The 16099-nt window shown below is 35.8% G+C and overlaps 3 protein-coding genes across 3 annotated transcripts; all 3 read right to left on the minus strand.

Annotated features, from left to right (window-relative positions):
- Window positions 1-26: 26 nt before the first annotated feature.
- On the minus strand, window positions 27-4760 carry LOC140056516 (neurotrypsin-like). Its single transcript, XM_072101914.1, has 7 exons — window positions 4622-4760; window positions 3921-4104; window positions 3258-3415; window positions 2596-2770; window positions 2252-2394; window positions 1672-1782; window positions 27-1348 (listed from the first exon to the last, which is right to left on the minus strand). Exons 1-7 carry the CDS (start codon window positions 4677-4679, stop codon window positions 1110-1112), a joined length of 1068 nt encoding a protein of 355 aa, XP_071958015.1. The 5' UTR covers window positions 4680-4760; the 3' UTR covers window positions 27-1109.
- A 210-nt stretch (window positions 4761-4970) lies between these two features.
- Window positions 4971-10047, minus strand: LOC140056439 (neurotrypsin-like). Its single transcript, XM_072101807.1, has 7 exons — window positions 9940-10047; window positions 9345-9516; window positions 8773-8930; window positions 8128-8302; window positions 7761-7903; window positions 7194-7304; window positions 4971-6870 (listed from the first exon to the last, which is right to left on the minus strand). The coding sequence occupies exons 1-7, from the start codon at window positions 9995-9997 to the stop codon at window positions 6551-6553; spliced, it is 1137 nt and encodes a 378-aa protein (XP_071957908.1). The 5' UTR covers window positions 9998-10047; the 3' UTR covers window positions 4971-6550.
- Window positions 10048-10940: 893 nt separating this feature from the next.
- Window positions 10941-15330, minus strand: LOC140056245 (uncharacterized). The gene is made up of 7 exons (XM_072101545.1): window positions 15146-15330; window positions 14630-14816; window positions 14047-14210; window positions 13488-13671; window positions 13104-13237; window positions 12281-12391; window positions 10941-11948 (listed from the first exon to the last, which is right to left on the minus strand). Exons 1-7 carry the CDS (start codon window positions 15225-15227, stop codon window positions 11530-11532), a joined length of 1281 nt encoding a protein of 426 aa, XP_071957646.1. The 5' UTR covers window positions 15228-15330; the 3' UTR covers window positions 10941-11529.
- Between the last annotated feature and the right edge of the window lie 769 nt (window positions 15331-16099).

Here is a 16099-nt window from a genome sequence, read left to right on the forward strand (position 1 = left end):
AATACAAGATGAAGCTATTTATTTGGACTGGTTACTTTTATTTGATACAAATATTACTTCATTATAAAAGAAAATCATGAATAATGATATTTGCTTTGTGAGTTTGGTATGAGGATGTCAATGGGCATCTAATGTTGGTGGTATCTCTCTCTTGTCTATCTGGTACCATTTTTAAGCACCTTTCGAGCACAGCGAGGGTTACCCGGCAGACTCTCATTTTCTTTGACTTCAGGTAACTCCCTACACAATTACTTAGTCAGATATTGGTACCAACTAGGTCATTTAACCAAAGGTCTCTGGGCTGCCTATGTACATCACATTGTAGATTAGTCTTCTCAGACTACTAGAGGGCGCCCTATACATTTATTTAAACGTCTTAAACTAGGTTTGGTACAGTACAGATATGCCTATGTTAACAATGTTCTATTACATGAAGTACCATCGCCCTAAAATCAGTAGGCTGCGTTTGGCGGCCGTAGAAATAATTTATTCAATCGTGGAATGTAATAACCATATTAATTTTATATATGATTTCCCTTTCTTTGTGATTTTTTTTATCACTTTCTAGTCTAAGACTACAGAAAATAAACTTTTTTCTGTAATTTACTTGCAATATTTTATGTAACAATGTAACTATATATTGCTAAATAAATGAATCTGAATTGAGTATGGAATATTATTAATATTAACTATATTTCGTAACATGATTTTAACAACACTTGCGGTATGGAAATGATTACAAATAAAATGATTATACAATTTACTGACACCGCAATTATGCGTACGTGATGATAACACGGCCGCCGGACATTCCAGGATCCAACGTGTCACTTTTAACGCATCATTTTGTGGTCAAAATTTGTCTTCCCGTGTTTATTTAACGAATTAAAAGCATGAATACATTTTACCCATGAAAGGTACGTGAAACAATACTGTTTACATAGAGGGCGGTACGTTATATACGCAAGTAAATGGGGTAGCCTACTCTAATGTATAATTTAATATATAACTACATAACTTATTATTCATTAAATTGTTCTTCATTCCAACGATTTTCATCGTTAATATCTGTATGATACGATCTAGTCTCATCTAATTTGTCTTCATCATCACCATAATACGTCCACCTCCCCCTCCTCCATGTCCATTTGTTCTACACTCGGAGCTGTCGGGATAACCACCACTACATTTTTATCGACATCTCTATTAACAGCCTTCATTATCATGTAACTTATTAATATGAAAAGAAAGAATGTCACTAAGCAGACGACGATGGTGATGGTAATAACTACTCCCAGTTGTCTGGTGCCTTCTGGACTGGAGGGGTTATAGCTGTTTTGTGCCTCAGCTGAAATCAAACAAAATAGTTCATAGTGTGTGTTGACCTGGGCCTCCCTGATAATAATAAAAAATAAAGTTGAATTTGAATTGAAGCTTGGTTTCCACGTAAGCGCGCGCACCGTAAGTAATTTGACCAATCGCGATGGATAACCACGGCATGTCGCTTGTGATTGGTCAAATCTTGTGAACTGCTGCAACAATACATGGGGATCAGTAACATAACGTAGACCTAAAGCCTTGAATTACACTCGAAAACTACATTTGTTATTGAACAGTGCTATTATATTAACAGAAAGTAGGCCTAATGTAATCGTCATGCTCTCCTCTTACCCTCGCATAGGTCACCCTCAAATCCCGCATCACAGGTACACACACGGTTACCACTCTTCCTTATTTGACAACGACCATTGTTTTGACAGGGCTGGCTTGAACACGCATCACCTTGGATATAAAGAAAAACTTAATTTAATATTTTACGTAATTTTACAACGAAGACATATCGTAGTAAGCCTTATATAAAATATTAGGGGCCCGCTCATGCTTACTTAGCGGGTAAGTTGGTGTTATGAGCCAATTATCTCTCTCTTTTGATGTTAGGTCACCATAGCATGATGGATGAATCGGGTCCAAGGTAACTTTAAGTTTCCATTAAGTCACGTCTCATATCTAAATTGATGACTATTATAGGCCTTTTGTTGTTATTATATTGGCCATTGATTCCAATAAGCTTCATTATCATACAGTCATATATATTTGTTAATACATTTATATAAAATGTGATTATAATTTTTTCTTAGTTTCGTTTATTTTCACTTTTGAAAAGAAAACCCGAGTCGAGTATATTAACGAACAGAAAAACCTATTAATTTTCTTGTTGAAAAGCGACCTCTCCAGTAAAAAAAAAACCCACCTTGACAATCCACACCCGCGTCTCTTTGATGACTACACAACTCAGAATCAGGATTTTTAGTGTACGTGCATTCACTTAGATTGCTTTCACTGCCGTTGCATTTAAAGCCTGCAAAACCCACAGTTCCGGTACCTTCACCGAACCTATAATATTCAACAAATAATCAAATAATTAAAAACTGTGTTTTAGTAATTTTAAAAAGTCGAATGTGAACAATTATTCGTTTATCTGATTATAATATCCCCCTCACTAACTTTGTTAAAATATCACATCTAAATGCGTTACATTTTGTAAGGTGAAACGCTTCGTGCGTTTAGCATACAAAAGTATGATACAGTACTTACAAAGCTTTGCGTACAGCAACGGCTCTAGTTTGTTCAAGTCGGCCTGTAAAATGACGACAGGCAACTTCTGCATCGTTATCATCCCATGCTTCGTCGCAAACGGTGACCCAGTTGCCATCCATATACAGCTCAACACGACCTTCAGTATCACTCTCAGATAAACGAATATCATAGTCTAAATTAGAGGCATTATTACTAAATTAGTCAAACATTGACATAATGATAAATTTTAAAAAGCTGAAAACTTAAGATAAGCATGGTAATGGAGGAGATGATGGTGAAAATGAGAACGTTGTTGATAATTAGACAGGTTATAGTGTCGAAGGACTTTGAGGATAGTGATGAGTAAGCTCTGTCTTTTATGAAACTATACTTTTAAAAAAGTACCCAAATATGGTAGTGATATGACCAAATATGATGGTGATATGACATCATCATGTCCGTTATGGCCACATCAAATTTTTTGTCACATAAAGTTTGATAGTGTAGACAGAAATTATAAGGAATGATGAAGATTGGCCCACGCTGTACATGCTGGGAGAGTGAGAATAATAATAATAAATAATAAGTGAGTAAAATAAAAACAACATAGTTTGACCCCCAAAAATCGTGTCCATAAATGGGAACATCACAAAGTATTATGTGTAGACAGAGCGTACTACCTTTAAAGCATCGTATCCCAGCAACCTGCGCACCAAGACAATCCTGAGCCTCTACCTTGACCGATTCAAATTTACACTTCGTCAGATTCTCTTCGTCTCCATTACAATCAAATTCATAGTAGTGTATTCTATCTTTCCAGCCACTGAACTGAAAGTTCCTAACGAAAAAAAACCTTATTATAACACAAGAATGAAATCTCGTGGGAATGAGATTCATATCATCTGATTAGAATTGTACTCATTATATGTAGGCTACGTACCTAGTCTGGGTTCCAGACGGAGTTGTCTTAATATTAGTAAAAAGATAAATATTTTTGAACATGGATTACGGCGTTTTATACGTATACGTAATAAATAAAAATAAAGACAATGAATACAGACTTGGGGCAAGTCTTTGTACGTACCCATTGACCCACTCACAATTGGATTTCTCCACACTAAGAACGAACACAAATGTGAACTTCAACCCAATCATCGGACAACCACCCACCACCGGGATAATAGTGGTACCATGGTCGATTCAATGCTTGGTAGGTAGGCCTACGCACTACTACGACGCAGCGCAAGGACATAGACGCAACGCAAGCGAACTGATCAACCGAGGATCCACCACCGCGTCTTATGATTGGTCAAAGGTCATGTACTTAATGTAATAGTTCTTACTGAGAGCCAACATATGCAATTCCTGAATTGCCGAGACCTAGCTGTCTACAGGCGACTGCTGCATCCTTGTCGTCCCACATGTAACCGCATATCCTGCCTTCACATTCCGTTTCATATTTACTGTCTATTAGTGTGACAATGAATCCCTCGTAATCAGTCCCTCCTCGCAAAGATATTGTAAATTCTGCTTCAAACGAATAATTATTTAAAAAAATATTTGAAGGTAAGATCGAGGGGGAAGGGGGGTTGACGGATAAGGGAATTAAAATGAAACATCGGTTTATATCGAATATAAACGTTGATATTGTGGAAGTACTAAGTATTGAAAGAAAAAAACAATTCTCTGTGCTTATCTACACTATCAAACTAGTTTGACAAAAAAGGTGTGATGTGCTCAAATATTATATGCTTTAAATATCATCGTCATAATATATGGGAAATTTTTTTTTGATAGTGTATACAAGGCTTGAGATGATTTCATCTACAAACTTGTTATGTATTAAAAAATAACAAAATATTGAGGATGGGTTGTTGTGGTTCATAGTAATATAAACTATAAGTAAAGTATTGTCAAAAAATCTATAATACAGCAAGCCTATTAACGTTTTTAAAACTTGGACATACTACTGACAGTATGCCTGACTAATTTAATGTAATTTGAGTTCATTCTACCTGAGAGTGACGTAATACAATGTACCTACCTGTCTGTCCATTGACTAATACCAATAAGTTGGCCAAGAACGCAGACAAAGTGCGCATCTTCAAATACAAATATAGATCAACTATTATTATACTCTACCGTCTGATATTTACAGTTGTAATAATATTCTACCAGTAATCATCAGAAACAATGGTAAGACCGAAATGACGATGAATTATTGCAGTCCAGAGGTGGTTCTTCCGATTACGCATAAGGAGGCTATGACAAAGCCAAAACAGTAACACAAATACAAATTTATTTCTTTATTAAGTATAAATATCAGTAATTTTATAATAAAATAATATCAATATACATATTTTACACTTTCACACAAATTTTAACATTTCACCACACGTCAATTATTCATTTATAATTATTTGAATTATATGCTTTTTATTCAAATTGTTTGAGCGCATTTCCTACATCGTCACAGAAACGGGCGTGGTATTATTGGGAATTCATTCATATGACTTGGTCAGAAAAAAGCTATTTTCATTCCAAAAAATTCCCTATTACTTCAAAACACACACACACACAAATTATAGAATTGATACTGTTCATTAGTAGGCACTGTGGAACAGACGGAAGGTACTGCGATATTTCATTTAGAACGGACGATTATGACACCGACAGCATGCGATTCAAATTTGGCTATAAAGAACAAGAAGGCTTTTACAGAGCTAATATACTAGAGTCCTTAACGTTTTTTGATCGAGATATTTATTTTACCATTTGTCATAGTTTCTTTGTGAAATTAAATAAATGAAAACGAACATTTTATTACTTGATTTTTTGCTTATCATTTTTGGTGATTGTTAAAATACAAGATGAAGCCATTTATTTGGACTGGTTGCTTTTATTTGATACAAAAATTACTTCATTATAAAAGAAAATCATGAATAGTGATATTTGCTTTGTGAATTTGGTATAAGGATGTCAATGGGCATCTAATGGTGGTATCTCTTGTCTATCTGGTTTTTAAACACCTTTCGTGGCACCCCTGGTCTATGCACAGTAGGGGGTCCCCAGCAGACTCCCATTTTCTCAATAGGGTTGGTGAACATCAGTCCAAAATACGCAGAATTTTTTCCAAAATACGTCAAGTTGAGGGCGCTCATTTTCTTTGACTTCAGGTAACTCCCTACACAATTACTTAGTCAGATATTGGTACCTGGTCATCTAACCAAATGTCTCTGGGCTGCCTGTCTATTATATAAATTATTATTGTAGATTAATCTCACATTGTAGATTAGTCCTCTCAGACTGCTAGAGGGCGCCCTATACATTTATTTGAACTAAGGTATAGATATGTTTAATGTTAGTTCCATTAAATAAAGTACCATCGCCCTAAAATCAGTAGGCTGCGTTTGGCGGCCGTAGAAATAATTTATTCAATCGTGGAATGTAATAACCATATTAATTTTACACATGATTTCCCTTTCTTGTGATTTTTTTTCTCACTTTCTAGTCTAAGACTAGCCTACAGAAAATAAACGTTTCTTCGTAAGCTACCGGCAATATTTTATGTAACAATTGTAACCATATATTGCTAAATAAATCTGAATTAAATATGGAATATTACTAATTAAGCTATATTTCGTAAAAGGATTTTAACACTTGCGGCATATGATGATTACAAATAAAACGATTATACAATTACTGACACCGCAACATAATTATGCGTACGTGATGATATACACGGCCGCCGGAGACGCATATCGAACAAACAAACAGGATCGAACGCGTTCATTTAACCATTATATCTTCTCGTCTTTATTTAAACGAATTAAAAGCATGAATACATTTTACCCATGATAAAAAAGGGTACGTGAAACAATACTGTTTACATAGAGGGCGGTACGGTATATGGGCAAGTAAAATGGGGTAGCCTACTCTAATGTATAATTTAATATTATAACTACATAACTTATTATTCATTAAATTGTTCTTCATTCCAACGATTTTCATCGTCAATGTCTGTATGATACGATCTAGTCTCATCTAATTTGTCTTCATCCTCACCATAATACATGTCCTCCTCCATGTCCATTTGTTCTACACTCGGAGCTGTCGGGATAACCACCACTACATTTTGATCGACATCTCTATTAACAGCCTTCATTATCATGTAACTTATTAATATGAAAAGAAAGAATGTCACTAAGCAGACAACGATGGTGATGGTAATAACTACTCCCAGTTGTCTGGTGCCTTCTGGACTGGAGGGGTTATAGCTGTTTTGTGCCTCAGCTGAAATCAAACAAAATAGTTCATAATGTGTGTTGACCTGGGCCTCCCTGATAATAATAAAAAATAAAGTTGAATTGAATTGAAGCTTGGTTTCCACGTTAAGCGCGCGCACCGTAAGTAATTTGACCAATCGCGATGGAGAACCACGGCATGTCGCTTGTGATTGGTCAAATCTTGTGAACTGCTGCAACAATACATGGGGATCAGTAACATAACGTAGACCTAAATCCTTGAATTACATTCGAAAACTACATTTGTTATTGAACAGTGCTATTATATTAACAGAAAGTAGGCCTAATGTAATCGTCATGCTCTCCTCTTACCCTCGCATAGGTCACCCTCAAATCCCGCATCACAGGTACACACACGGTTACCATTGTTCCTTATTTGACAACGACCATTGTTTTGACAGGGCTGGCTTGAACACGCATCACCTTGGATATAAAGAAAAAGTTAATTTAATATTTTACGTAATTTTACAACGAAGACATATCGTAGTAAGCCTTATATAAAATATTAGGGGTCCGCTCATGCTTCTTAGCGGGTAAGTTGGTGTTATGAGCCAATTATCTCTCTCTTTTGATGTTAGGTCACCATAGCATGATGGATGAATCGGGTCCAAGGTAACTTTAAGTTTCCATTAAGTCACGTCTCATATCTAAATTGATGACTATTATAGGCCTTTTGTTGTTATTATATTGGCCATTGATTCCAATAAGCTTCATTATCATACAGTCATATATATTTTTTAATACATTTATATTAGTCTTTATAGTTTCGTTTATTTTCACTTTTGAAAAGAAAACCCGAGTCGAGTATATTAACGAACAGAAAACCCTATTAATTTTCGTATTGAAAAGCGACGTACCTCTCCAGTAAAAAAAACCCACCTTGACAATCCACACCCGCGTCTCTTTGATGACTACACAACTCAGAATCAGGATTTTTAGTGTACGTGCATTCACTTAGATTGCTTTCACTGCCGTTGCATTTAAAGCCTGCAAAACCCACAGTTCCGGTACCTTCACCGAACCTATAATATTCAACAAATAATCAAATAATTAAAAACTGTGTTTTAGTAATTTTAAAAAGTCGAATGTGAACAATTATTCGTTTATCTGATTATAATATCCTCCTCACTAACTTTGTTAAAATATCACATCTAAATGCGTTACATTTTGTAAGGTGAAACGCTTCGTGCGTTTAGCATACAAAAGTATGACGCATTGCCTCAAATTGGTGTGATACAGTACTTACAAAGCTTTGCGTACAGCAACGGCTCTAGTTTGTTCAAGTCGGCCTGTAAAATGACGACAGGCAACTTCTGCATCGTTATCATCCCATCCTTCGTCGCAAACGGTGACCCAGTTGCCATCCATATACAGTTCAACACGACCTTCAGTATCACTCTCAGATAAACGAATATCATAGTCTAAATTAGAGGCATTATTACTAAATTAGTCAAACATTGACATGATGATATTTAAAAAAGATGAAAACTTAAGATAAGCATGGTAATGGAGGAGATGATGGTGAAAATGAGAACGTTGTTATGGTGATAATTAGACAGGTATTTGAGGATTGTGGTGAGTAAGCTCTGTCTACACCTATGAAACTAAAAAAAGTTTGATGTACCCATGGTAGTGATATGCCCAAATATGATAGTGATATGACATCATCATGTCCGTTATGGGCACATCACATTTTTTGTCACATAAAGTTTGATAGTGTAGACAGAGCTTATAAGGAATGATGAAGATGGCTGTACATGCTGGGAGAGTGAGAATGATGGTAAAATAAAAACAATATAGTTTGACCCCAAAAAGTGATGTGCCCAAGTATGATAGTGATATGCATATATGGGCACATCACAAAGTATTATGTGTAGACAGAGCGTACTACCTTTAAAGCATCGTATCCCAGCAACCTGCGCACCAGGACAATCCTGAGCCTCTACGATAACCGATTCATTTTTACACTCCGTCAGATTCTCCTCGTCTCCATTGCAATCAAATTCATAGTAGTGTATTCTACCTTGCCAGCCACTGAACTTAAAGTTCCTAACGCAAAAAAAACCACTTATATTATATTGAATTTGTGGAAGTGCACGTGTCGAAACTAAAACTGGATTGTGGTGGTCACGACGGTCCATTATTATTTATTTTTTTCATGTATTAAATGCAAGAATGGAATCTCGTGGGAATAATGAGTATTTCATCATCTGATTAGAATTGTACTCATTGTACACTAACCAATTGAATTTCACCACACTAGAACAAACACACAAATGTGAACTTCCACCCAATCATCGCACAACCACCCCCGGGATAATGGTGGTAACATGGTCGACTCAATGCTTAGTAGGTAGGCCTACGCACTACTACGACGCAGCGCAAGCGAACTGATCAACCGAGGATCCACCGCCGCGTCTTATGATTGGTCAAAGGTCATGTACTTAATGTAATAGTTCTTACTGAGAGCCAACATATGCAATTCCTGAATTGCCGAGACCTAGCTGTCTACAGGCCACTGCTGCATCATTGTCGTCCCACATGTAATCGCATATCCTGCCTTCATATTTACTGTCTATTAGTGTGACAATGAATCCCTCGTAATCAGTCCCTCCTCGCAAAGATATTGTAAATTCTGTTAAAAACGAATAATGTATTAAAAAAATATTTGAAGTGAGATCGAAGGGAAGGAGGGGTTGACGGAAATTAGAATGAAACATCGGTTTAAACGTTAGGCCTATTGTGGAGGTACTAAGTATTTAAAGAAAAAACAATTCTCTGTGTTATGAGATCATCTACGAACTTGTTATGTATGAAAAAATAACAAAATACTGAGCATGGGTTGTTGTGGTTAATATAAGTACTGTACAGTAATATAAACGTAAAGTATTGTCAAAAAATGGGCCGCTTTTGATACCATTGCCTCTAACATTTTTTTAAAAATCTATAATACAGCAAGCCTATTAAAGTTTTAAAAACTTACTAACAACAGTATGCCTGACTAATTTAATGCAATTTGAGTTTAGTCTACCTGAGTGACGTAATACAAGGTACCTACCTGTCAGTCCATTGACTAATACCAATAAGTTGGCCAAGAACGCAGACAAAGTGCGCATCTTCAAATACAAATATAGATCAACTATTATTATACTCTACCGTCTGATATTTACAGTTGTAATAATATTCTATCAGTAATCATCAGAAACAATGGTAAGACCGGAAATGACGTTGAATTACTCCAGTCCCGAGGTGGTTCTTTACGATTACGCATAAGGAGGCTATGACGAAGCCAAAATACCAACATAACAAATACAAATTTAAAGTATAAATCTTAGTAATTCATATTAATAAAACAATATCAATATACATATTTTACAATTTCACATACATGTTAACACCAATAGGCCTACACGACGACGTCGTCAGTTGTTCATTTATAGTTATTTGAATAATATGCTTTTTATGCAAATTGTATACAAGTTTCAGCGCATTTCCGTCACGGAAGCGGGCGTTGCATAACTGTGGTATTATTGGGAATTCATTCATATTATACTTGGTCAGGAACACACTATTTTCATTCAAACAGTCCCTATTGCTTCAAAATTAGTCAAACACACACAAAAAGCAAAACGATTCTCTATATATGCCTATATGCATACGTTAATGATTTGATTACTCGAAGTTAATTAGTTAACAACGCAATACGTTTTCAGAGTTATACAATTGTTTTTAAAGTTTCTCGTGCTCTTTAGAATTGACATTTTTGTATTTTAGTAAATGTCGATGACGTGATGACGTCATCATTTATCAAACTTTGACAGCGTGTTCTAAATTTAGATTAGACGGTACACATGACGTTCCTAGCTAGGCCAGCCTCTTTGATACCATCTCTTATACGTTCTCGCAGCCTAGTATTAGTACAAATTATAATGAGTGGACTAAGTAAGCCTATTGAGAAAGAATTTGAAAAAAAAGTTTGCTAGTTGCGTGTAGACAACGAAGTTTAAATATACCGCTTCTGGAAGTAGGCCTATGTTTGACAGCGCTACACGGAGCCAGCCAGGACCAATAAGTAAGTAAGTAGGCCTATTTGACGCCTGAGTGAGTAAGCCTAGCTAGTCTCCAATGTGTGCCTCTCCCTTCTTGGGCCTAGCTAATGTAAGACTTTATCATCATGTCATAGACAAAGCAGGCTTACAGTATTTAAGAGACTGAGAGAGAACCTCTTCTGGTTGTAATTTCTCCAGGTATCTAAATATAATATGATAATGTTTATAATAATAATAATTTAAAACTTAACATTATATCATATATTTAAGTTAAGTAGGCCTAATCACATTGTTTTGGTTTTTTTTTTGTACTAATGTTTAGTTCTATTTTGTTACGGTTCAGTCATGTTTAAAGCACTTGTGCCTATGTTGTATCCCATCCATTATCATTGTGTTATTGTAGTTTGTTATTTTGATTATGGAATAAAAATGTCGATGATTGATTGATTATTAGACCCTCGCTCGGTAGCTCCACAGCAGGTCTATGTTTTAATATGAACATATTGTTGTCAATTTCTTTTTTGATAGAATTGCTAGGTCCAACGATAATCCTGTCCTTGTACCACCAACAAATATAAAGTTTACAATGATATATTTTATTAGGATTGAAGATCAATTGCTTCCTGTGAGTTTACATCACAAGAACCTTCAAATCGCTCATCATAATTTCCCATGGATTTTTCGTGGTCCCATTCATATTCTTTTTCCCCAACACCAACCCCCTCAACATCACCATCGTCATTTTCCACGTGAGCTTCGTTTCCCTTCTCCTCGTAATACTCCTCATCTCCTATCACATGTCGTTCAAAACCATCCGGGTCTTGACTTTCCAATTCTTTGTCCGCTTCAAATATAATGCGTTGCAACGCGTGTTGGAACGCAAAACGCGAAATAATAGTTGTTAACAGTGTCAGTAAAAGAAAGAATCCAATTAGACCGAATGTTGTCACCAAGATGATCGTTTCAAATTCTAATGTGTTAATATCAGCAAGTCCGGACGAAATTCCCACAGTACCAACTAAAAAAAGACGAGAAACATTACATAATTATCACATAATGATATGTATGCCATCGGCCTATTGCTATGTTAATACAACTAACATTATATTTCATTATTGATCTAAGTGAACATTAACGGTATTCAAAGAAGCAATCGTTTATTCAATCTTTCAATAAATTTAAATAATGGTTTGTTTGATTGTTTTTTCCCGCAAGCAGTTTCATACTCGTGGGAGTTTTCAGTATAGGCCTATTTTAAAGTGACGGTCAGGTTGAGTAAAAATCTATTTAGTATTATTATCAATATCTTTATATCATTACATGATTATAATGATTTTGATTAATACGTACTAGTACAAAGTTCCCCGGAGAAACCTGATTTGCAGTGACATATTACGCCTCCTCCAGCCGTTGTCTCACATAGGCCACCATTTTTGCAGGGAGAGATGCTGCACGGATCATCTATAATTATACAATTACAGTTTTATTTTATATAATGTAAAAAGTTTACACACTGGCTTATAATTATATTCATTCATTCATTCATATAACAGGGATTTTACAGAGACAAGTAATTGCCTGTAGTCGTAAGACCCTTTAGAACAAAACAAATATTACCGTATCACAAAGAAAAAAATGTATAGGAAAAAGTATAAATACATATACAGAAATATAATACATACATAATAATATAATTTCCTTTGACAAATTACTGTGTAAGATCAGTGTTGGTAATGATGGTACTGATATTGAATTGAATTGTAATTGTGTTTAGCTATAAATTACTGTGGAATAGCTTTGCGTCAGGGAGTTGAGTAATTGGTCAGATATTTTGCCCTACTCTGTCGTAATTTGTACTTTATACTAAGTACATTAAAAAAATCTCGGGTGGAACTCGAACCCACGACCACCAGATCATTAGCCTGTCGTTTATACCTCTAGACCACCTAACTTGCGCTTATGGCTAGGGGTAAGATTTGAAACCAAGTAAGCGGCGGGTACTGCATCAACATGATTGCAATTGTGTTTAAATACAGCGGAGTAGGTTTGCGTCAGAGAGTTGAACAATTTATCAGGCGTTACGTCTCACCAATGACATTGAAATTAATAATGAAGGATTTATTATTAATTATTATTTGTTATGATAAATGATATCGATGGTTCCTCTCCTTACCACATCTAATAGCCACAAGCTTGGTACATCCTGTTTTGGTACTAGCTTTTGTAAAATCACAATCTTTGATATTGGTTTCGTTACCATGACAATCGAAATTAGAAAACTGACAGCTTCCTACATCATTACCATACCTTTTATAAATAAAATATAATGGTTTTTTTTTATTATACTTAGACATAATATCAATGACGTCAACGCTTATACTTGTCGTTCATCTTCTTGTCATGGCTGAACGTAAATTATTTATTTCCAAATAAAACTCAAACTACAAATTAAGTTCGGTACCTAATTTGGCAGTAGTACCTATAATTTGGCGTGACACCGGCCCGTGAATTCATTTTTTTTTAATGCAGCAGAAATATACCATAATTATCGTTATACCTGGACGGGTCTACAATGATTCCATCAGTGTGCCGTTGGTCTTGGTCATCTTGCACTTGCATGCACGCAACATTAGCACTTTTGTCATCAAAGTCTTCGCTGCGAACGTCCGTCCAATCACCATTGTAGAAAATCTGCAGAATTCCTTCTGTAGCTGATTTACCCGAAAGACGAAGATCGAAATCTAGCAAGACACAAAATTAGTTAACCCTATTAGTTTCTCCGTTATCAGGCACTAGTTTACATAATACCAGCCAGTATAATACGTGTACGCAACCGGCTATTTTAGTTATGACGTCAGCAGTGGGCCAGTTTAGTGTGTCAGTTATAGCATTCAGTTAATCAGCCATGTTAGCAATCGGTCATTTCAGTTGTTAAAAGTCAGCCGTTACGACGTGGGCCAGTTTAGTATGTCATTCAGTCACTCAGCAGCCATCAAGTTAGTTAGAAATCGGTTAGTCCCTGGGTCAGCCACTGCCATACATTTATCAGTCGGCCAGATAAGTCAGTATAATCAGTTAGCAAGTTAGTTAACATTCATGGTGTTAGATTAACGTACCTGCAGAGCACATCAATCCAGCAGCTTGTCGATCGGGGATACAATTATGTTCTGATGTGTACGTAGTGTATGGACAATTCCTTAACGCATCTTCACTACCATTACACTTAAAGTCGGTGTAAAAGTACTCGACATCTTTCCCACTTCCGTACCTGAGAGCTGTCCTAAAAATATTCGATATAAGCCCTAATGTGTTTTTATTCGTTCACAATCCTTAAAATATGATAGCTTATAGAATTTGTTAATAATAATTACCACATTTTTATTGCTCAATCATGCTCAAAGGCGCTTTACATAGCACATTATTACCCTGGTCATTTTTTGGATCAAACTCGTATGTTAACATACTCCCATAGGCCTAATGCAGTATAGTAATTGGCGCAAAGTTGTGTCTTGATCTAACCGGGTACCCATTTGTACACCTGGGAGAGGCAAATGTAAATAAAGCGTCTTGCCAAAGTATACAAGAAATGCGATGGGAGTTGGATTCGTAATCGAACGTCCAACACACTGCGCCACGCTCCCTCACAGTTAGTTGGTATATCATTCGTAGATTATTTTGATAATGATGAATAGGGCATACCTTCTACCGTCGACTGGGTATCCTACATTCTTAAAGCCTAGTTGTCGGCATGCAACAATTGCGTCCTTCTCGTCCCAACTATTATCGCAAATATTCCCCCAAATACCGGCACGTTCACCGCGCCGAAAAACCTCTACACGTCCCTCTAGACCATCAGCGTCTAGTTTTTCAAGTCGAATTGCAAACTCTATAAAACAAAAAATACGGTATAATATTATACTGACCCACTCGATCGAATTCAATCAAGAATAGAAACAAACGAATACACATAGGTATCGTATTAACGGGTTGGGCAGGGGTAGAGTAAATCAAGTATATTCATTAACAGACGGCCATTAGGGTTCGTAATCATTTTATACAATTTATTTTTTTAATTTATCAACCGATGGAAATCAGAAACCAAATCCTTAACCAAGCAAATTAGCGAAACGTCTAATTAATGCATAATTATCAGAAAATGTGATCAATCGGTCAATTTATAAAAAAAAACCATAATTTACACGAAGATTAACTTACCATTATTTGCGTCTGTCAATAAGAAAACATTAATCAAAGTATGTAGGCCTAAAGCCAAAACTATAATCCTTATACAAAGCATTTTGTTATTATTCCTTTGGATTTCGTTTGTCGTGAGCACAATGACATTTATCAGGAAGAACCGGTAAGTAGACCGGACATGATGGAAAACTCACTCTCGCACGATTTTACGTCACAACAAACTCGTCTCTACAAAAACAATACAGATTAATACTCATAAAGTTTAATCACTAGTTGTAGTAGTGTACGGCGGCGGCGTACAACCATACAGCTTAAATTAAATATACACACGCGTGTCGCGTTTACAGCACGTGTGTCGCGTTTACAGCACACGATTGGTCTAAAGTTTGTTGCCGCACGTACACGTATACAACGATACCATTGACATCACGTTACTACGAAAACCTCTATAAATACGTGTAGTAAAATAATTGAATAGAAATATAGTAAAAATATTTGAGGACTAAAATACGGAAATGACAAGGCTTAACCAGAGGAAGAAGCCGGATTATTTAACTGTTGTTAATACTTCCTCCTCAAATGATTTAGAATGTCATTGCCATGAAATGCCAATTGTCATAATAATCCGTAAGAGAAATAATAATAATTATAATTGAATAGATTTAGAAAAAAGTATAGAAATTATTAATATTCAAACTAGAGTAGAACCCATATCAAAGATGCGGAAGGTGGAGGCATTTTCGGGACCCAACAAAGTGTCCTGTTAATAGGGGTTGACCGTAGTGTTAACACATACAATATTAAAGTGTCCAATAGATTTCTCAGTAATATTGTTGTATAACGCTATTTAACACTGCCTAGCAAAACTCAGGAGTAAAGCTCTGTCTACACTATCAAACTTTATGCGACAACAAAATGTGGTGTGCCCTTATATGGACAGTTTGATGTCATATTACTGTACTACCATATTTG

This window comes from Antedon mediterranea, chromosome 8, assembly GCF_964355755.1.
Source record: "Antedon mediterranea chromosome 8, ecAntMedi1.1, whole genome shotgun sequence".
Classification (NCBI taxonomy): domain Eukaryota; kingdom Metazoa; phylum Echinodermata; class Crinoidea; order Comatulida; family Antedonidae; genus Antedon; species Antedon mediterranea.